We start from the raw sequence: 22400 nt of genomic DNA, 5'->3' as shown, positions 1-22400 counted from the left end.
ATCATGTCTCTCACCATCCCTCTGCAGAGTAACACAACTCTTCAGTATGAACATATGCCATTTTTACAGCTTGGTATTTATTTGTGTGATTATAATTTTCTTTTTAAACCACTGTCTGCCCCCTCACCTAACCCACTGGTTTGTAAGGGCAGCCTAATATCTATCTAATGGTAGTTGTTTTATTCACTTCACACCCATAGGTTCTGCCATGGTGCTTACAAAATTCAGGTGTTTATTAGTGAACATGTACATGTTTGGTTAGGAATTGGAGTGCACAGTCATTCTGATCCAAAGTTGAATCATGATAAAGTAAGCTGAATCATTACCCCCAAATGTACTAGGTTCAAATACCCAGAACCTATAAATAGTAACTAAAACAGAAACAAGGCTTTCACAGATGTGATTAAGGGTTTTGAGGTGAGGTTCTGATCCTGGATTGTCTGGTCTGGCACTAAATTAAATCACATGTATTCTATAAAAGTGAGGCCAAGACAGACAAGGTGGAAGGCAAGGTGACTACAGCATCAGTGGCTGGAGTGATGAGACCACAAGCCATGGGATGCTAGTAGTCACAAGGACCTAGAAGATAGAGAAGGCTAGGAACAGACTCTCTGGTAGAGCCCTCTGACAGTATAGTCCCACTGCCATCTTGACTTTGGAACTGTGGAACTGATTTCTGACTCAGAACTGTGAGAAAATAAATCTCTAATTCAAACTATTGATTTATTATGGCAACCAAAGAAAATGGGCACATCAAGCCTTACAAACTGTTAGACATGTTGCATGAATCTGACCTTGCAACTTGGTGCTGAGTCTATATCACCTTCTACCCCAAGGAAACCACAGCAGATGCCCTAGAGGATATGGTAACATATGATACATGGCAATTTGTAGAGATTATGTTGTAAGTGCTTGAAAGCACGGTTATTATATTTGTTAGGCATTTTATAAACTACTATGCTTAGTTCTCATAGCTCCATGATATTGAATATCATGATCTCCTCATTTTACAGGTAAGGAGACAGAGACATTAAGCAGTTTGCTCAAATTGCATAATCAAAATGAAAAACATCATGGAAATAATTTTTTGAAATATTTTAGATGTTTTTAAAATATTCTTGTATCTTATTGCCAGATGCACTCTATCCCTTGAAATAATAGCTGCAGTGTTCCAGAGGGAAGGACAGATAGGGTTGGAACAAAGGCCTGACTGTCAAGGGGACTTCCGTCTCTAGCACAGGATGGATCTTGAAAGCCAAGCTTTATTAAGTCAGAGTTTTAAAAGTCCTTTCAATGCCCCTTAACTCATCAAAAATCAGAACCTGCAGGAGTGAGGCCGAAGAGCACAGAGGCATGAAGAAAATCTTACTACAGGGCATGGAGAGGGAAGCTATGCTTGACCCAGTGAATGATGAGAATGAAAGGGGAAATGAGAGTAAGTGAGAAACCGGCCATCCTACTTCTCACTATGGTTTGGGTTTCTGAACATCTCCAGGAGGTCTGTGTTCAAGTCTGCTTTCCAGACTGCAGTGCTACTGGGAGATGGTGCAGCCTCTGGGAGGTGGGGCCTAGTGGGAAGAAGTTGGGCCAGCGGTGAGGTGACTTACTCTTCAAGGCGTATGGGAACCCTGAGCCCAGTCCCTTCTCTCACTTTCTGCCCATGAAGTGAACAGCTTGATTGTGCTCTGTGCACCTTGTGCTGCCTGGGCGTAAGCCCAAGAGCAACAGGCAACAAATCCTAGGAAACCATGAGCCAAACTCAACCTTCTTATAAGTTCATGCTATCTTACCGAGATAATGGAGAGCTAACTACTGTGTGCTCACCCCACCATAACTCACAGTAACTTGTTATTCACTTTCAACTTGAGTAATTTTTCTTCCTCCTGTTTCCTTTCCTTTCCCTTCCTTCCTTCCTTCCTTCCTTCCTTCCTTCCTTCCTTCCTTCCTTCCTTCCTTCCTTTCTTGACTGCATCTCACTCCATAGCTCCTCACTAGCCTGGACTTTGCTGTGTAAACCCAACTGTCCTTGAACTCAGATCTGCCTGTGTCTGCCTCTGCTGGGATTACAAGCAACACTACTGCTCCTAGGCACTTCTCTATTTTGTGAAGACTAAATCTGTGGAGTTTGAAAGGCTTTTCACAGCATGGGAGCTAGAAAAATTTCACCAAACATTTTGCTCTCAAGTCAGATTTTTTTTCTTTTTTTAAATAAAGCAAACCCAATCGTGGTTTAGCCAAGTAGAAATTTGTTTTCTTTCATTCTGAAGCAGCTTGTCCAGGCCTGATGTATATATTCCAGGACCCATTAAAGTCTCAATTTCCTTCTCTTACTTGGCACAGCTTTCAACAGGGTAGTCAGATAGCTGCTCCATTTTTAGGGGAATTGCCCTCCTTCCCAGCAGGGATGAAGTATGGAGATGGGATGCACACGTGAAGCCAGTCAGACCCTTTCACCAGGGAGACAGCAGGTTTTTACAAGACCCACACAGCAAACATACATCTTAATCTCACTGACCACAGAAGGGCATGTAGAGGTTACATCTTAAAGTAGTTATTTCCCACAGGAACCACAGAGGAAAGAAAGACAAAGCTCACTGCAATTATTAATCCCTGCTTACAATGCTTCCGTTGGCCTTCTGTTGTTAGTGGGCAAGCTCTTTCCTCTCCCAGACCGTATTTAGTTTACAGCTCTCTTAAATGGACTGTTCTTCTCTTGTCCAGTGGCCAACAGCTTCACATGTCCATCTCTGCTCAACTGTGACCAGCTCAGGACAGCTTTATCACAATGGAAAGTGACTCCTTTCTCAACTAGTAACTCTCACCCACAGATTTATTCCGCACCCCACCACTTTTCTCCCCCTCCTCCCCTTCCTTTCCTTTCCATCCTCCTTTCTTGAGGCGAATGATGATCTTGAAGTTCTGATACTCCTGCCTCAGGAGTGCTGGGATTATGAGATTACCACCATAAACCCTCTGGGCCTTGTGCATGGTAAGTAAGCACTCTTAAGAATTTAGCTACATCCCCAGTCACTCAGCACTCCCCTGGTCTAATGTTACTAGCTTCTTATTATTCATGTCCCTCTATAAGAAAGTAAACCTTTGGAAGACAGGATCTCTATAGCTCTGGCAGTCCTGGAACTCCCTAAGTAGACCAGGCTGGTCTCAAACTTGCAGAGATCCATCTACCTCTGCCTCTTGAGTGCTGGAATTAAAGGTGTGCACTACCTTGCCCTGTTTGACATTTATTTTTTAAATACACATTTTTTTTTGATAAGGTTTTGCTATGTTGTCCAGGCTGGTTTTGAACTTCTGATCCTTCTGCCCAGTTTTCTGGGAGCTGGAATTTACATTCATAAGCTACTAGGATCTGCTTTCAAATGTACATTGAACTACATTGATATTCTACAAGGATGGTTAACTGATGCAGAGCCCACAACTGTGAAGAGTTGGAATGCTGCAGGTCCAGAGTCAAATTATTTTGGGTTATCTATCTAAATAGCTATTTACTGCCCATATCATGACTATTATATAAATCCCATTTTATCACACAGACAGACCCCATCCCAAAGACCATATAACATCTGAAGCCCACATCAGAGATTTCACTGATATGCTGGGGCCTACCAGATGTTTCCACTAATGTATCATAACATGTCTTGATTTGGGATTTTCTTTATTCTATTGCTAGAGAAACTTAATGAAATTGTTACCACCTAGGAACACGATATTTGGGGTAATCTAAATCTGTATTCCTGGGGCCATAGGCATTCACATTTTGCTCCAGAAGAAACTCTTCGACCCTTTGAATTGAGAACTACATTTTGTTTTTGTTTTTCCGAGACAGGGTTTCTCTGTATTGCTTGGAGCCTGTCCTGGAACTAGCTCTGTTGATCAGGCTGGCCTCGAACTCACAGAGATCCACCTGCCTCTGCCTCCTAAGTACTGGGATTAAAAGCATATGCCACCAATGCCTGGCTGAGAGCTATGTTTTTTTTTTTTTTTAATGTCAACAATATTTTAAGAAAAATACTGTCTGAAAGAACTGTCAAAATAACGCCTGAGCTACAGAGATGGCTCAGTGGTTTAAAGCACTGGCTGCTTTTCCAGAGGTCCTGGGTTCAATTCCTACCACCTACAAGGTGGCTTACAATTGTCTTTAATTCTAGTCCTGAGGAACCCAAAGCCTTCTTCTGGCTTGTGTGGGCACTACACACTTGGGATGCACAGACCTTCAGGCAAAACACCTATACACATAAAAGTAAATAAATCTTAAAAAGACAAGCCCATATGAGGGTACTAGTTAAAGACACAAGGAAGTTTTATTGATTACTGCTGCTGTAAGTTCCTGCATTAGGAACTGGATTCTATTTACATGAAACAAAATAGTGGAGATGTGCAAAGGCTGGGGAACAGTGCTAAAAGATTTAAAGTGTTGGTGAGTGTTGATATCTGTGACCAAGCCACTTGTCAAGCAGAGAAATAAACATATGACAGGAGGCAGGGGACCAAGTAGAAGTAAGACAACCATCTCTCACAGGGACTGGAGCCCAAGGTGAATTATCTTCCTGAATGCTCGCACCTCAGAGAGACAGCTCCAGAAAAATGTTAGGTGCCAGGCTTGCAGTCCAAAGTGCAGGGAAGGAATATTGAACTATAATCTCTACTTTGCTTCACCACTTTCCCATACGTGACCAGGTTTGGGCTAGGGGTATTAAAACAAACAAACAAACAAAAAAGTAAATATCCTATTCTTTGATTGTATCCAAATGGGCATTAGGGGTTTAGTACAACCCCAAGGACAGCACCCTAAAGTGCTGTAAGCCGTATTACAGCAGAGTCAAGTTTCTCGTGGTTGTTCCACTCTGAGAGCCATGCAGGCTTTAAAAACTGCCAACACCTTACGGTGTGCGGTGTGCTTCCACAGCGCGGAGGCTGAAGCTGGGTACACACTTAGAGCTTTCAGGTCTGTGTGATCAGCAGACGAAGGCTTCGAAAGCCGGAACGCAAACTGCTCTGCACACCGGGTTTCACAACCCGCGACCTAACTAACTCTGGCCCCCGGTTCACCGCTTAGTTCATTGTGCAGACGCTTAGTTCATTGTGCAGTTCATTGTCCCGTGAGTGCGGGTCTCACGGGAAATGCCACCACCACGCACGGCGGCGTGGGAGAGGGCTCAGACGCGGGCCAGAGGTCACGTGACCGGGGCGCCCCACGTGACCGGCGGGGAAAAAAACGGAAACTGCGAGTTGCCACACCGAGAGGACCACAGCGTTTCGGGAACCGCCACCGCGCCGCCCTGCGTCCCTGCGTCCTCTCATTACCTCGTGCCGCTCACGTGACCCCGCGCGGCCCTCCTCTCCCGGAAACACGTGTGTCCGCCTCGCCTCTTCTCACCTCCCCGTCCCTTCCGCTCGGGCCCTCAGTGCGCCGCTCCCCGCTCCCCGCGCCCAGCCCAGCCCAGCTGCTGCCTTCAGTGCGCCTGCGCAGACGCGTAGGCCCGGCACGCAGGTTCGTTTGCGGCACCGTCGTAAAGCGCCGTCGTGCGGCGGGCGCGTCGTGTGGCTGCGGGCGCCGTGGACGCGGCTCGAGTGGGCGTCTGCGTCCCGCTCGGGGCCAGCGCGGCCGGGTCCTAGTGCCCGCTGCTTCCGGATCGGAGCTCGCTAGCTGCGGGGCTCGACTCCAGGCCCCGTTGCGGCACACCCCGAGCCGGCCGCCCGCCAGGCCAGGCGCCGATGGCCGGCCGCTCCCTGGGGCAGGCGGTAGCCACAGTGTCGCTGTCAGTGGCCCTCGCGTCCGTGACTGTCCGGTCCTCAGGCTGCCGCGGCATCCCCGAGTCCAGGTACCCCGTTTCCCGGACCTCGGGCGGACCGCGACCCCCGCCTGCCTGTACTGAAGGTTCTGTAGGCTTTGCCCGCGTACTGGGGCTTGGAAAGCTAATAGCCAGGCGCTTTCTCGACCTCTGAATTTTAAATCTGCCACCGCTAATCCGCACATCGCCAGAGAGTCGGAAGAGCATTTGTTGTGAGTTACCCCGAGTCGGGGTAATACTAAATGCCCGCATGGGAAACATAGATAGCAGAGGTTGCTTGCTGTGCGCCCGAAGGCGATTGGCTTGGCTTCTGGTTCCATTGATGGACTGGAAGTTTAAGTGTGTGCTCACGTACGTCGGGGAAACCTCGCTCTTTCTCTCTGCTGGGCAAAGCGGCCGCGACATTCTTTCCCAGTGACTTGGAAAGTTTGTAAGCCTGGTTCTGTTAAGCTCTCCAACACTAGTGTCTGTAGCAGTGGGCCTGACCCTCGCCTCCTTAAAACGCTGGCCTTCAGACAGACTTTATTTGTACAAGCAAGATATCACCACATATCCCCCGCTTTTGTCTAAAAATAAAAAGGTTATAGTTAATATAAGAAAAAGTATATACAATATATATAATATATACAGGCAATAAGTACTTTAGCAATATCTAGTCCATTAACATTTGACAAATTCAGAGAAAATATGCCATTATCTATTCTTTCTTGATTCTAATTTGCATTATCACATTATCTTTTAATGTCTCTCAACCTTTTACACTTTACACCTCTCTAGTGAGTTTCTTCTCTGATCTGGTAAACAAAGAAAACTATAACTATGCTATCTAGTTTTCAACTCCCTCAGAGACCCGAGGAGATAATATTAACTGAGTAAGCAGGAAGTGTAAGCAAACGACTTCCAAAAAATGTGAGAATTGACAGAAACAGCTGGCTGCCAAGCAGGATCAATTGGACAAACAGGACACCAAAAGAGTGACTGCAAACCTTGGCATGAGAAGGTGGTCCAGTCCTTCAGGGTATCCTGTGTCACAGAACAGTCTGTCAGATATGCTAGGCCTCTGTGGTAAGCTAGTGGCAAGCTCCATCCTCTGATCTTCAGACAGGTTTTTATTTGTACAAGCAAGATATCGCCACACCCACACTTCAAACCTGACTTTGTGCTGGAGGCTTATGCAGAGGAAAGAGGTTAATCCTTGGTTCCTGGCCAACTTATAAGACCAAGTTTGAAGTTTCAAAGGGCTCTGCTTATTGGAGTGGCATCTTCCTTTTTCTTTTGAAAACAGAATGACTTCTGTGGTTTGTAGACCCCACGGTTCCATCCATTTTCTGTCTTCCTGACAGTGATTAAAACCCCTTAATCAGAGTGTCCCTTTGTGAATGAACTTCTTTCTATACATCTGGTCTTCTTCAGTGGGGTTTGCCGAGGGAGAAACCCAGCTCTCTGGAAGTCACTAACTCCACTTTCATTATTGTTATACCAGGACCTTGTTAAGTTTCTTGGTGTTTATTCTTTATTTTAGTAAGATGGGGAAAGGGAACTCTTAAATATCCAGAACTGAAACTCCATATTTAGAAGAAAAGCCCAAAGCTACGTCAGCAAGTATATATTGAGTGCCTGCTAATCCAATGTTGCAAACAAGAGCAGTTATCATCAAGAGGTTTGTGACTATAACTTTCTTTAGGGGCGTGGCCCAGCTCTGTGAGGCCTGGATTCTGACTCTGCTGTGAGGGTGTGACCTCAGCTAACTTACTAGGCTCACCCTAGTCTTTTATTGGACTTATTTCCAAAACAGCTTCTGAGAGTCATGTGAGTGAGCAGAATTCCATCACTTGGAACAGTTCAGAGCTCATGCCACAACTGAATTTCTTTTATCACTAGTCTTAGGACCTGGCCTCTGCTTTCTAAGATGCTTTTTGTTAGTTGCCTAATTCCCATTTGTTAGGGCAAATATTTCTTGTATAGACCTATCATTCAATAAAGAAGATTTAGGTCTGTAAATGTATATAGTAAGTGTTCTTGTTCTGGTAGCTGTCACTGTTCTCACACTGGAGAGCAGATGTAAAGGGGATTAGCACTTCTCTGTAGGGAAGATACATAGTCCAATTTTATTTCCATATTTATTTAAAAATATTTATGGGTGCTCTCTCTCTCTCTCTCTGTGTGTGTGTGTGTGTGTGTGTCTGCACCTGTGTGCGGCCCAGAAGGTGATAGTGGGTGCCTTATCACTCACTGTTTGCCTCTTCCCTCTTCCTTTGAGGAAGACTCTCTCTCTCTGAACCTGGGGCTTGTGTTTTTTTTGTTTTGTTTTGTTTTGTTTTGTTTTGTTTTGTTTTTCTGGTCTGGCTCCTCCTGCCTCTGATACCCTCCACCCCACCCCAAGGTCACAGGTATGTATGGGATGCCTGGCTTATTAGATGAGTACTGGTACCTGAAATCTAGTCCTCAGTGATTGGGTAGTTGCTGTTCTTAGCAGAAGTGTCTCTCCAGCTATGATACTTAGGAAAGTGAGCAGTCAGGCCTGTAAGTTTCCTGAGAGTGGGGAGCATGTTGGCACAACTCTGCTTGCTTAGCCCTCCCTAAATCAGGGAACAGAGCATCTCAGATTACTTTAATAGTTTTGGTACTTGGTTAGGATAGAATAAAACAATGAATATTTTTTTTCTTGTCCTATTCCCATACCTGAAACATCTTTCATTTCAAAATAGAGGACAACTCTGTTGACTTTCCTTTTTAAAAACATAAACCTGGAATCTGGTTAGATAACTTGTGCAAAAACTTGAACACATCCTTTTTACTTTTTTTTTTTTGCAAATTTATTTATAAATTTTACTCATGACTGAGTTCTCATAGCACTCCACACCCCCATCCTAAAGGAACACAAAACTAAAAAGTTCACCCTTTGTTTCTTCAGCTATAACAATTGCAGTCAATAGGCAATAGTCATAAGATTAACTAGTTTGTGTGTGCATGCGGTGTGTGCCTGTGTGCATGCGGTGTGTGCCTGTGTGTGTGTGTGTGTGTGTGTGTGTATGTATGTATGTATGTATGTGAATACAGGTGCCCTCAGAGATCAGAGGCCTTGCATACCCTGGAGTTATAGGTGGTTGTGTGCTGTCTGGCTAAATTGTTAGATTAACAATTGGGTCCTCTGGAAGAACAATACACACTTTTAACCCCCGAGTCACCAATCTCTTCAGCCCCAATTTTTAAAAGTTTTTGAAATTGAAAAAATGTTTTGGGAATATTTGAACTAGGGTCTTTAATTCAAATGCTTTTGGAATGTTTATAAGATGTTTTCCTTCTCCTCAGAAACTCGTTTCCATCCTGTGGATTTCACCTTAACACCAACATCATGTCTGGTTCTAATGGTGCCAAAGAGAATTCCCACAACAAGGCTCGGACATCTCCTTACCCAGGTTCAAAAGTTGAACGAAGTCAGGTTCCTAATGAGAAGGTGGGCTGGCTTGTTGAGTGGCAAGACTACAACCCGGTGGAGTATACAGCAGTCTCTGTCCTGGCTGGCCCCAGATGGGCAGATCCTCAGATCAGGTGAGGGATAAGGTGGTGTCAGCAGGTTGTAAGACAGCTTCAGATCATGTATTGTAAGTTATCATTTGTCCCTAGAGAAACCATTTTTATCCATCTTGGGTGTTGTTCTTTAGCTACAGTTATAAGAATAAAAGCTGGGAAGGGGTGGGGGTGAGTGGTCCTGGGTGAGGATTCCAAGTGAGTGGGTTCCCAAGGTAAGGGACCATGTGGGAGAGCATAGCAGGTTGCATAGCAGGTGAGGGTGACCAGGGCTGGAGGAGGAGGGAATAACACACCAGGCAGATAGAGCTTAAATGAGTTTATTTAGAAAGGGGAGTGAGGGAGAAGGGAAGAGACATAGAGGCACCGGGAACAGAAGAGGAGAGAGGGGGGAGGAAGAGAGGGAGAAAAGAGGGAGGTAGCTGGTGGCCAACTGAAAGCAGGAGAGAGAGAGAGAGAGAGAGAGAGAGAGAGAGAGAGAGAGAGAGAGAGCACAAAAGGGAGGAAAAGAGAGAGGAAAAGAGAAAGCAAAAGAGAGGAAAGTGGGCAGGGGTATGACTTTTAAAGGAGTCCTTTGCACCTGCCTGCAGACTAGTGCTCATGGAACCCTGGGCTGACTAGAGTACTGCCTGAGTGCATTCTGCCAGGTGACAAGGGCAGGCCAGCGTAATGCCTGAATCCTTATACTGGGTATTGTTACATGTCAGTTTCTACCTTTCCTTGAATTTGCCCAAACCAAACAGTCCATGTTTGTTTACTCTAAGTTTTGTGACGATCTCTCCTAATAGGCAAATCTGTTTTAGTTTGAAACAGCTACTGTTCGGTTTGTAATGATAACAGCAGGTAGTATCTGTTTTTGCATGTGGTAGTTGGGTTAACAGTTGTACACCCTTTGTTGTTCCAGCAGAGCTAGGCTGGTGTTTGAGGTTGTGAAAATATTTGGCAGACATTTTTCCAGATAGCCAAAAACAGATGATGAGTACGAAAAAATAGAAGAGTGCTTTGTTTCCTGGAAGTGCTGGGTTGATTCATGTTTTATGATTTGTAACACAATTAAATAAGAGGACCCAGAGACAGATATTGGGGTTTAAGTGTCAAGCTGAAGATCAGAAAAGCAAAGCAGCCGACCACTAGCTCTTACTCTACCTCAGCTCAGACCAAAGGGGTGATCCTCAGACTGCTCCCTACTTCACTGCTCCTTAGATTCACTCAGACTGCTATGCTCTCCTCAACACAGCTAGAGACTCACTGTCAGACTGAATGCCTCTACTTTTTATAGCTCTCAAATTCTGGGATTAAAGCTGTGAGCTCGGATTCATTTTCTGGTAGCCCAAGGTGTCTTGGACTCAGAGATCTACCTACCTCTTAATCCTGAGTTCTGGGATTAAAGTTGTGTATCACCATTGCTTGATCTCTACAGCTTGAAGCTGGCTTTGCTTTCTGAATCCTTAGGCAGGCTTTAATAAATCATAAATAATATATCACCATAATGATTATATTCCCTTTCCAGCTTTGGCAAGCTATAATCGACAACAATTATATGTATTTAAGATACAGAGCTCAGCAGTTTGATTCATGCATATGTCGTGAAATGATTACCAGAGTAAAGCCAGTTAACATAGCCATTGCTGTCTCTTATACTTTGTTTTGTGGCGAGAGCAATTGAGGACTGTCTTCAACAAGTTTCAGGGTTACAGCACAGTATTAGCTGTGGTCGCTGGGCTGGACAGTAGATATCTAGAATTAGTTCTCATATGTCACCAAAGCCTTGTGCCTTTCCAGTGCCATCTTCCCCATTTTTCTCTCTTTATGTTTCTTTTAATGATAAATATAATACAGAAGTAGAACCATTTTATTTTTAAAAAGCTTTCAGGAACTAGAGAGGGAGCTCAGTAAGCAAATTGTAAGAGTACTTGTTGCTCTTACAGAGGACTTGGGTTTGGTTTATAGTACTTACATGATAGCACTAAGGAATATGTTTGATACAGAAAGTATAAAATGTAATGCAGAACTTTATAGCCTCTGTTCTGAATGCCTATGCTAACTGTATAGCAGGCTATTGAATTGTATGGATTCTGGGTCTGGTTAATTTTGTCTTGTTTTAATTTATTTGCAAGATTTTACATACTGTTTATTATAAAACGTTTCTGTTGAGGCATGACATAAAATGTAACCAGTGCACATTTCTGAAGTGTGCAAGTGCAATTCAGGTTAAGATCTCCAGCATTATGGCTATTTTTAATATGCATCATATTTATCGTATAGTTGATGGGATGAATTCACCCTTTGTGAATTTTGATAATATGTGAATATTTGACAGTATTAGTCAATATGCATTAAATTAAGGTAATTAAAGTTACATTGAAGCAGTAGAGAGATCACATTGTTCAGAGGGAATCTTTCATTTGGAATCCTGTAGGAGCCAGCAGTTAACCATATCATCCCCACAGACAGCTCTGAGTTGCTGGTATGATGTAAACATTTTGTGCATTTAGGAGGGTTAGTAAGGGTTAGTAGTCCTCATAATGTGATACCCTTTTCTGCTCTGGCTAAAGGGTCTTCGGCCACCCCTAGAACCTGTTTTGATTGAATAAGATGATTTGTAAATCAGAACTTACTCTAATAAATTTTCAAAGGAACTGTTTATTTTGAGTAACAGTGAGTTACATTGCTAAGCTGTATTTAATCACTATTTTGTTTTGCATTGTCATTCTCATTGCAGTGAGAGCAACTTTTCTCCCAAATTCAATGAAAAAGATGGGCATGTAGAGAGAAAGAGCCAGAATGGACTGTATGAGATTGAAAATGGGAGACCCAGGTGGGTGCTGGTGTGAAGTGGCTTAGTGTAAGGTCTCCAGGGAGATGAGGTGTTAGCATTCGAGTTTAACTGTGTGTGTATGCACAGAACTCCTTGTGCATGCATATATTATTAGTTCCATTTAACAGATTAGGAAGGAATGTTAGCACTTTGCACATAGTTAGTGCTGGAGACCGGATTTGAATGTATTGTTTCATAATTTTATAAAAGGATTAAAATTTATGTTTTCAATGGGTATTTATTAAATGAGTTAATGGTTTATAGTAACGATTCATCCAAACATGTAAGACCATGCTGGTTAAGAGTGCTTAGCGTAAAATCTCCGCAACAAGGCAGAGCACCTGCCCCGGGGACTCATGGTGGAAGGAGAGATTGACTCCTGTAGCTTGTTCTCTGGCCTCTGCATGTATACACACACACACACACACACACACACACACACACACACACAAATTCAATTTAAAAGACAAGTAAAACCCAGCAATTTTAACATCAAGGCTCTTTTTGCCCATCTCCCATTCCTGTCCTTCTATAAGTCTGAAGAAAAAACAATATCGTTAGTTGGCCAGGTGACTTTAAACAAATGTTTGTGAGTTTAGTATAAAACAATATAAAATGTCACTAATTTTCAACAGTAGTAATGTATTTGGGCACGCATGCTGGTGTGGTAATGAGCATGACATGAATGTTGTGTGGTAATGAGCATGGTGTGAGTGCTGGTGTGCTAATGAGCATGGTGTGAGTGCTGGTGTGCTAATGAGCATGGTGTGAGTGCTGGTGTGCTAATGAGCATGGTGTGAGTGCTGGTGTGCTAATGAGCATGGTGTGAGTATGGATTTGGGTAGCTGACATTTTATTCTGGGTTGGACAGTGGAGGAGCACACTTTTAATCCTAGGACTTGGGGGGCAGACACAGGAGGATCTCTGTAAGTTTAAGGCCAGCCTGGACTACAGAGCAACTTCTAGGACAGCCAGAACACAGAGAGGAAAACCCTGTCTGGAAAAAACAAACAAAAACAAAGCTGGGAAGATGGCTCTGTGGGTTAAGCTCTTCTTGTATAGACATAAAGATAGGAGTTTGGCATCCCAGAGCCCACATAAAAGCTGAGCCAGCATGGTGGTTACCTGTAATCTTATGGCTCAAGAAAGGGATAGAAACAGGGTGTCTTAGGGATATACTGGCTAGCTAGGCTACCTCAGACTAGTGGATCAGCCTGCTCTGGATAAACTGGAGAGCTGTCGTAAAGACACTTCAGGCTGAATGTCAGTCTTGTGCCTTCACATATGTACACGCACATCTGCCCACACACATTCAGATGTGTATACACAGTGGCCTGCACACTTTCAGACATGTGTACATGCATGCATGCTGTATCAAGCCAAACTTTAAAAAAATGAATGCATTCAATTGTGTGTTGTTGTGGTCTTTTGTCCATTCCCTTCCTAGAAATCCTGCAGGGAGGACAGGATTGGTTGGCCGGGGTCTTCTGGGGAGATGGGGCCCAAATCATGCTGCAGATCCCATTATAACCAGGTAAGAACTGAGTAAGATGTTCCAGTAGCAAAGAGTTTAGTGATCAGAAAAATATAAATGTTAGCTCCACCTGTGTGCATTTGTATAAGTAGGTCTAGAACTATGTATGCACATACGTGGGATGTTATGTGACATATAGTATGTGGTGGAAGAAGGAAGCTGTGGCTTTAGCTAGGTATTGTGGCTTATGCTCCTAATCTGCATACCTGGGAGACTGAAGCAGGAGGATTGTTATGGATTTGAGGCCCATCTCAAAGCCTCAAAATCAATCCAGTGAATTTAGCTTCAGTTTTATGTTGTAGGTATACACCAAGCATTATCTACCAGGCATGTCTAGCTTACTGCCCAAGAGCTGCAACTTCCCAGTGATGGCTATGAATGTGGTCCAGCACATGAGATGATTTTTTTTTTTTTTAAACTTGAGAGTCTGTTTCTCAAGCATGAGTTTTGTAAATGACAAAGTCATGTTACAGTGTCACAAGTTTGGACACACCTGGCAGATATTTCAGCACTGAATAGGTACTTTAGAGTGTATAAGAATTAAGGTTTTGATAATTGGCAAGGTGGGAAACTTAAAATAAGAAGTGTGAAATGTAACTAAGTATAGTCTTGGATTGCTCAGCACTGGAGACAGGTTCTAAGAAATGTGCCATTGGGCAATTTCCTCACTGTGTGCCTGTCACACAGTATGCTTATACAAGCCTAGATGATGCAGGACAGTCATTGGTTGCAGCCTCTTGATGCAAGAGACTTACTGAACATAAGACGTATGGGCCAGCTGGAGTGGCATGTCATAATGTCTTATGGTATACTTGTTTGTTCATAAAAACACCAAGGAAGGCACTGTTGTTAAAGAATTTGATGCCATTAAAAAGAACCCAGGAGCTTTCAGTGAATTGTCACAGGAAAGACCCCGAAGGCATCTTGGGAATGGACAAGTCACTCCTACCCCTGGCTTCGAATGTCTAAAGGGGTAAACTTGTTTACAGTCTTATCTTAGAAGGGAACCATGGGATGCTGTCCTTCACAGAGGATGGTCTAGATGGAGAATGATCTATGAACAACACAACTTCAGTTTCAAATGAGTGAGTTTATTAAGTATGGACATGTAAAAGTAAAAGAAAAAAAGAGCAAGTGGTAGATGGCAATGGCATTTTAGCTAGCTGGTCTTTAAGACATTCTGTTTCCCTCATGCCTCTGTGGCAGTAGGTGTGAGCTCTGTAAAGTGCTAACTGGCTGTGGCATTACCCCGCTGAACAGTGTCCCCTGGACCTCTTAAGAGCACAGATTGAGGACTCTGCATGTGAACCTCCACTGGCTTCTTATTTAGCTTCTTCATGCTCCACCCTCCCTCTCACTTGCTTATAGTGCTAGACCTTGATTAGATGTTCAGTTTCTTGGACCAATGTTTTATTGCTTTGTATCTTCCTTATGTTATTTTTGGGTCTGCACTAATTATTCTTTTATTTCTGTTTCCTGTACTCCTCAGTCTGAAACCTGTGTCTCTTTGGGGGTTTAGCTCTACTCTAGAACCACCGGCTCTTTCATGAGGGATTGTGGGTTAGATAAGAAATTTACAGACCCATCCAAACCAGTGTGCTTTCACATTTCATCTAGAGTGGGACTTCCATCATAGGCTTTGCTTTTCCACTTTTTATTGGAAGTGCAAAATTCTTGTTTTTGTCCAGAAGACCAATTTTAGAAAAAGCCTTGAAGTTGGTGGGTGTTGGTTAGGACCAGGAGGGGAGGCTTGTCTTCAGAAAAGAGGATGTTGTTAGAAAAGTGTGCTCAGACCGATCATTCCCTAACCATGTAATTTTATTCAAGACATAAAATTAAGTATAGGACAGAGTCCCCACCCCACCCCACTCCCACCCCCGCCTTCCCCCTCCCTCCCCCCGCAGCCTAAAGATGGTGTCAGACTGAGAAGCACTATTTGACCCTCAGCTGAAACTAGTGGGTAGGCTGCTTTGCTAATATCCCAGGGTGATGTTATCAATAGAAGTATTGCCAAGTGTGTTTTTTCCCTTCAGTTTCTAAGAGGGATTCTTGGTGAAAAATATCATGCAATCCCTTTGAAAACCCTTCCTTCAAATTAAGTTCTGCATTTAAATATTTTTTTAACTGACTTAAAGACTAAAAATTGTGTGTAATTTAAATTTTCCTTACAAAGACTATAGTATCCTTGTGTGAAGTAAACTTCCTCTTAGTTTATAAGTTTATAACAAGGCTAAATATAGCACTTTTCTAATAAAAACAGACCTTTAAACTGGCTGATTTGTGGTAAATAGGTACTTTGTTATAGAGAAAATAGTGTTGTCACAGGTATGAGCTGGAACCTTGTCTTCTGTCCTGTTCATAGGTGGAAAAGGGATGACAGCGGGAATAAAATCACACATCCTGTTTCCGGGAAATGCATCTTACAGTTTGTGGCAATAAAAAGGAAAGACTGTGGAGAGTGGGCAATCCCGGGGGTAAGCATGGCTCTGCCTTCCGCTGTTGCTGTCACTGTTCATTGCTTAGCTCACCGTGAAGCCCCTGTGTGAGGAGGCTACTCCTTCACATCTCACCACAGTCTTTTGTCACCAAGTTTAGAGTGATATAAGCCTTTAGGATTCAGGTACAATTGTAGTGTCTCTGGGAAGAACGTGAACTTTTGGCTAGATGGAGGCTTATGTTCTGCCCTGTGTACCTGCTGCTGGGTGATGGAGTCCAGGGTGATGATGGGGCCCAGGGTGATGATGGAGGTCAGGGTGATAATGGAGTCCAGGGTGATGATGGAGTCCAGGGTGATGATGGGTTCCAGGGTGATGGAGTCCAGGGTGATGGAGTCCTGGGTGATGGGGTCCAGGATGATGAAGTCCAGGGTGATGGAGTCCTGGGTGATGGGGTCCAGGATGATGGAATCCAGGATGATGGAGTCCCGGGTGATGGAGGCCAGGCCCTCATTATTAAAATGACGGTAGCCCTAGTTACCTTGGAGAGATAGTCAATGACTATTTGGCATGTGATCAGCACTTATGTAAGGTCCATCTCAATCCCCTACTCTAAACTCAATTATTTATTTTTAGTCTTATTGGATTCTTAAAGATTTTAAGTATAATAAAAAGATACCACTTGTTACAAACTTTCCCTGAAGTTCCATATCACCATCAGGAAGGGTGTACTTGTAGCCCATATTGACTTTGTGCCATTGCTATATTTGAAGATACATATTAACGTATGTATCATATATGTGGTAGAGGCTTTGTAGTTTATGTCTTGTTGTGAGCTAGAGGTAGCTTGAGTGAAGAAATGTTTTTATGAACATACTACCATCGGTAAGAATATGTTTTTCTTTGTAGTGGAATGGAATTACAGACTGTAGCTGATGGATCCAAGCCAGATTGCTCATGCTAAGTGTGTGACAAAAGAATGATTTCATTGTAGGGCATTACATTTTTATTGTTATTTGAAATCTGATCAAGGAAGCAGCTGTTGTCATTGATACATTCTTGAGTCAGTAGATGATACAAGAAAAACTAGAGCAGGACAGGAAGCAAAAAGTGATTGAGAAATTGCAATTCTAGCTAGAGAAGGCCTTTGGGGAAGGTGACATTTAAATGACATTAGGAAGGAAATGAATGAATAGTTTCTGTGGAGAAACATTTTGGACAAAGCAAATGACAGGTGCATCAGTTCTCAGATGGTCCTGTTCTGTAAATGCCGAAGAAGCCACTGTGGCTGGAACAACTCCATAGTGTGGGAAGTCATTGCTCTGTGACTGGGGCAGACTCCAAAGTGTGGAGACTCATTGTGCTGTTTCCTTGGCTCCAGGCCTTGTAGTTTGAGTTGGAACATATCAAGAAATGAGTTTGCCTGGCACAGTTTGCCATAGCCTGATCCTGGGGCAATCACTATGACCCAGTGCATGCCATGCCTCTCTTGGCTGCTTCTGGTTCTTTCAGGGTTGGGGTGGGGAGAACAACAAACAGTAAGTGCATGTCTATTGTGCCAGTCAGTAAATCGGTGTAGAAAGATTTCTCACTACTTGTTAAAACATGTCACCGTAGGGGATGGTGGACCCTGGGGAGAAGATCAGTGCCACTCTGAAGAGGGAGTTCGGTGAGGAAGCCCTGAACTCGCTACAGAAGTCCAGTGCTGAGAAGAGGGAGATAGAGAAGAAGCTACACGCGCTCTTCAGCCAGGAGCACCTTGTGGTAAGGGGTGGCTGGGAGGCCCAGGTCCAAGTGAGTGAACGGCCAGCAGGGTCTGGAACTGCTCACCAGGCAGACTGAGCTCAGCTCATCATTTACTGCTTTTCCCCATCTGACTTTTCTTCAGCTGAGGGCGGGACTCGTGTGACAAATAAGCTGTTTTCTCACATACTGAGAATTCATTAAACAGGTCTGTTTGTTTATATGAATTTAATTGTTGTGAAAGGCCCTTTATGTCTTAGATTTGTTTTTACAAGATGTTTCTATGGGTGTGGGAGGGGTTGTATTGCAAACTATTTAAATTTTATGCCTATTTTGTCTATATACTCTGTGTAACTAAAAGAAAATACCACAGAAAGCATTTGGGCATCCATAATGAAATGATAGATTTTCTTTTCTTTTTGACTCTCATTCTTTGATTTTGTTCCAGAATTGGGATCTCTTAATTTTTTTTTTTTAAGGGTTGTAACTTGTACCTCAGGTCAACAAGCCCCAGGGATCCATGGGTCTCCTTTGTTTACCCAGCATTCACCTTGCTGACTGAGCTCTGTCCAACCCTGTGCCGGGTCTCCTAATTGCTTCCCTTGGCCTCCTGAGGGGGATTCCTGTTTGTTATATGTGCTGTGTGGATCATCTTATTCTGTTTTTGCTGGATGACTGGATCTAACTTTTTTCTGTTACTAATTATCTTCAAATTTCAATTTTTAGGTTCCTCTCTGTTTCCTAGGTTATCAATATAACCCTTCAATATATGAAATAATAATCACAGAAATTATTTAAACAGAAAATACTTATATTATAGACATGACCCATATTGACATCTCTTAGTTTATCCTTTGGTGCTGTGGAGCTTGGGGCCTCCAGGACACTAAGTATATCCCACCACTGAGCTACACCCCCCAATCCCTCTCAGATTCTGTGGTGCTGAGGTTTTTGTGAAATTTAAAGCTGCATGAAAAGTGAATACCATCCCCTGAGAAATATAATACAAGTCTGTGAAGCTATGGTAAAGGTTCTGTGCTATTCACATTCCTTTGTAAGCCTTTTTTGGAGGGTAAAATCATGTAACATAACATACAATCTTAACTATTTTAAAATGTCCAGTTCATTAGTGTTAAGTGTGCATCAGGGTGTTTATACATATTAGTCTACCTCCTACTCTCTCCTGTCTCACCCTAGACCATTGTTTTTCCATCCCCTTTTATAATAGATATATAAGGGGTATGTTGACGACCCTCGGAACACTGACAATGCATGGATGGAGACAGAAGCTGTGAACTACCATGATGAAACAGGTGATTTTAGCCTTAACTGGGTTCCACTGACTATAGTTGACCAGCTGGAGCCAAGATGTCCACTAGGATGCCATTACATCTAGAGTATCTTAGCTTTTTAAACCCATTAACTATTGAGTTTAGGGTTGTGCTCATCTGCCAGGGAAGTTGTTAGTATTTAATGAAAGCTTAGAGCAAAGCCTGCCAAGTTTATCAGCAGTGACTGAAACATCCTTAATCTGTTGATGGCATGTGAAGTTGGATTTATAGGCTAAAACAATGCAATTTAAAGCCAGCAATTATTTAGTACAATTATTAAACTATAATTAAATTTGTGTAAACAAGTGGGAATTTGGGTGGGGCAGTTTGTCAATGAGCTAATAAATGGCATTTACATTTATCTTGCTGTGTGAGGCATCGCTGTCCTGGTGCAGCAGCCCAGGGACTGATGTTTTTTAGTAAAGATGTGTTGTTGAGTGAGTGTGTTTCCTCATCTGTGTGTCTTAGCACTTATGGGAGAGACAGTCTGTTATTACAGAAGAGGAGGGAGCTTTCTGTCCTTAGAATGACTTAGGATCTTTACGCATCGTCTCTCCCCTCAGAACATCCTTTCTTGCTGAGCTGAGTGGTGTTTTAAGCATTTGGCATTCATTTGAGGAGTAATGAAATGAGGCCATGTTCAGAGAACTCCGTGTTCTTCTGGCTCTTTGCTGAGCTGCCTGCTCTTATGCTAATCACTTGTCCTTGGACCAGTAGTGCAGACTGGGAGGTCTCCTTTCACTCTGCCTTTACTTGACCTTGGGGAACTCCAGCATAATTCCCATCTCTTTGTGGCAGTTCCAACTAGACCATGCAGAGTTCATCCCTAAGTAGGAGAACTTAGAAGGCATGTGCAAATGGGGTTTATTATGGGGTTTCTAGTTTAACTGTACAAGATCCATTATTTATTTGTGAGGCTAAAAACAAATGGCCTTTTCTCCAAAGATGGAAAGTGGGTCTTTCTTTCTCTGTAAAAAGAAAACTCTGCTCATAAATTCCCAGTCTTTGGCTCTGGTGTTTGCTGATATAGACTGGCCGTGGTTTATCTAACAAAAGGAATTAAGGCAAGTAAACCTGTGGGCACTAGGCCTCTGTCCTCAGTCTTACTGATTTGTCTTCCTCGCTTCTGTGGGCATCTGGAATAGACTTCCTGGTAAGGTCTAAGGTGTGTCCACAATGGAACCCCTTGTTGGTAAAATAATTGTACAGGAAGGAGGTAAACAGTGTGTTCCAGACTGGCTGCTGAGATGGAGGATTTCCTACCTGAGGGGGTGGATCCGAGAACTGTTTGCTTTCAGTTTAGCTTCCTTCTCTTAGGAGTGGGGGAGGTGGCTGCCAAACTCTGTATGGATTTAAATATTAATCAAATGATCAGAAGAGTAAAAGAAGTCTAGGTGTTATTAGTTCAGACAAAACACAGCATGCTGCGAGTGTCCTGAGGTAATGCGACACTTTAAGTTAGCAGTTCTCAACCTTCCCGACGCTGCAGTCCTTCCACACCCCAACTATAAAACTATTTTTGTTGCTATTCCAACACTGTAATTATGCTACTGCTATGAATTGTAGTGTAAATTCTGTTTTCTGATGATCTTAGGTGACCCCTGCGATGGAATTTATACATGTATAAAAACAATTATAAATATATGATATACGGTATTCTAGTTCCTTGTTTGGCTTTCGATTATATAATTTAAGACTACAAAATGAGGTATAAATTTGCTTTTCAGGTTTTTTTTTTAATATTTAGCTCTATAATCCTTCTGGAATTTTTTTTTTTTTATTTTACATGTCAATCCCAGTTCTCCCTCCCTCCATCCCTCCCTCCATCCCTCTTACCCTCTCTCCCCCCTCACATGCACCTTGACCACCCTCCCCTCCCATCCCCCCCCCCCCAATTCCACATGTAGGGCAATGTCATCCAGGTGGGGTCATGCAAATCTGTCAAGTTGTTTGAAGTAGGGACTAGGACTTCTCTCCTCTCTCTAGATTAAGGCAGTATCCCTCCATGGGGGATGTGTCTGCAAGGTCCTTTTGTGCATCAGGAATACATCCTGGTTCCACTGTTTGAGGTCCCTTAGACTGCTCAGTCCTTCTAGGCTTTCATATAGCATGGTATCTCTCTCAAGGAGAATAGTCTTTAAAGAGAAAAGTTTTCATGTAATATTTAATCAGTTAAAATTCAGGCATTTTTGGAATACTCTGGTTTTTAATTCTTTGGCTACCTAATAACAATGATTTATTCTTATTTTTAGTAAGATTATTTCAAAGTACAGAATTACATTGAGAAAAAAAAAAGCAGAGTAAAAGAATTTCCCTTTTTTGGGTGCTGTTTCTATGGTAACTAGGGGAAACAATGGACAATCTCACCCTGGAGGCTGGAGATGATGCTGGGAAGGTGAAGTGGGTTGACATCAGCGACCAGCTCAAGCTCTATGCTAGCCACTCTCAGTTCATCAAACTCGTGGCAGAGAAACGAGATGCTCACTGGAGTGAGGATCCTGCTGCTGACAGCCATGGCCTATAGCACGCCCCTGTAAGCCAGGGGCCATCTAGGAGCACTGCAGACGCAGGGACACACAACTTATGCTCTGCAGAGGACACATGGAAATGTTTGCAACAAGGTAAAATGAGCCAGTACAATGAAGTGGAACCCTGAATTCTCTTCTGAAAGGATTACAACTCAACAGATTTTATATATGTGAACAAAAGCATGTCTGAACAAATTTAAATAACAAATGTTCTTTGCAGAATTGCAGTTACAATAAAATAAAACCCAACTGGTGGTGACTTGTGTTTCTAGTTCTTATTGTTAGCTTCCCCCACTGCCCGTTGAGCTAGACTTCTTTTGGAGGGTACCTGAGGAAGGCAGACGAGGGCATCGGAGTCCCCGGAACTGGGTTTACAGGTGGCTGTGAGCCTCCATGCTTGTGCTGGGAATCAAACCCCTGTCCTGGAAAAGCAACCAGTGCTCTTAACTGCTCAACCATCTCTGCAGCCAGAGTTACCAATTTTACAATAGAATTTCTCTTATTGCATTTATGTATTTATTTAGAGGCAGAGCCTTACTGTGTCTCAGTTGTTCTTGTGGTCAAAGGTCAAAGTCAGAGAATAAAAGTTCATATTTCTCATTTTTGGAATATTAAAAATTTAAAACTATGCCCAGGTAAATTATTAATTTCTAGAGATATTCTTAGACAT

At 43.0% G+C, this 22400-nt stretch overlaps 1 protein-coding gene across 2 annotated transcripts; it reads left to right on the top strand.

The window, feature by feature from the left end:
• The first annotated feature begins 5488 nt into the window (after nt 1-5488).
• Nucleotides 5489-21989, top strand: Nudt9 (nudix hydrolase 9). 2 transcript variants are annotated; one of them, XM_051198167.1, is made up of 8 exons: nt 5489-5509; nt 9123-9362; nt 12064-12159; nt 13607-13693; nt 16056-16167; nt 17746-17892; nt 19100-19184; nt 21548-21989. In XM_051198167.1, exons 2-8 carry the CDS (start codon nt 9166-9168, stop codon nt 21724-21726), a joined length of 903 nt encoding a protein of 300 aa, XP_051054124.1. In that variant the 5' UTR covers nt 5489-5509; nt 9123-9165; the 3' UTR covers nt 21727-21989. The 2 variants fall into 2 exon arrangements, with proteins under 2 accessions (XP_051054124.1, XP_051054123.1); XM_051198166.1 differs by lacking the exon at nt 5489-5509 and adding an exon at nt 5669-5840.
• The last annotated feature ends 411 nt before the right edge of the window (nt 21990-22400 follow it).

The sequence above is a fragment of the Phodopus roborovskii genome, unplaced genomic scaffold (assembly GCF_943737965.1).
Source record: "Phodopus roborovskii unplaced genomic scaffold, PHOROB, whole genome shotgun sequence".
NCBI lineage: Eukaryota > Metazoa > Chordata > Mammalia > Rodentia > Cricetidae > Phodopus > Phodopus roborovskii.
The sequence above is the reverse complement of the archived record's forward strand: the minus strand, read 5'-3'. Positions and strand labels throughout refer to the sequence as shown.

What these genes read in the sequence shown, in the direction of transcription:
- Nudt9 (XM_051198166.1), top strand. Translation starts at nt 5,734, where the DNA reads ATGGCCGGCCGCTCCCTGGGGCAGGCGGTAGCCACAGTGTCGCTGTCA. An exon ending in ATTGAAAATGGGAGACCCAG is followed by an intron (nt 12,160 to 13,606) that starts GTGGGTGCTGGT and finishes TTCCCTTCCTAG; the next exon opens with AAATCCTGCAGGGAGGACAG. An exon ending in GAACTACCATGATGAAACAG is followed by an intron (nt 19,185 to 21,547) that starts GTGATTTTAGCC and finishes TATGGTAACTAG; the next exon opens with GGGAAACAATGGACAATCTC.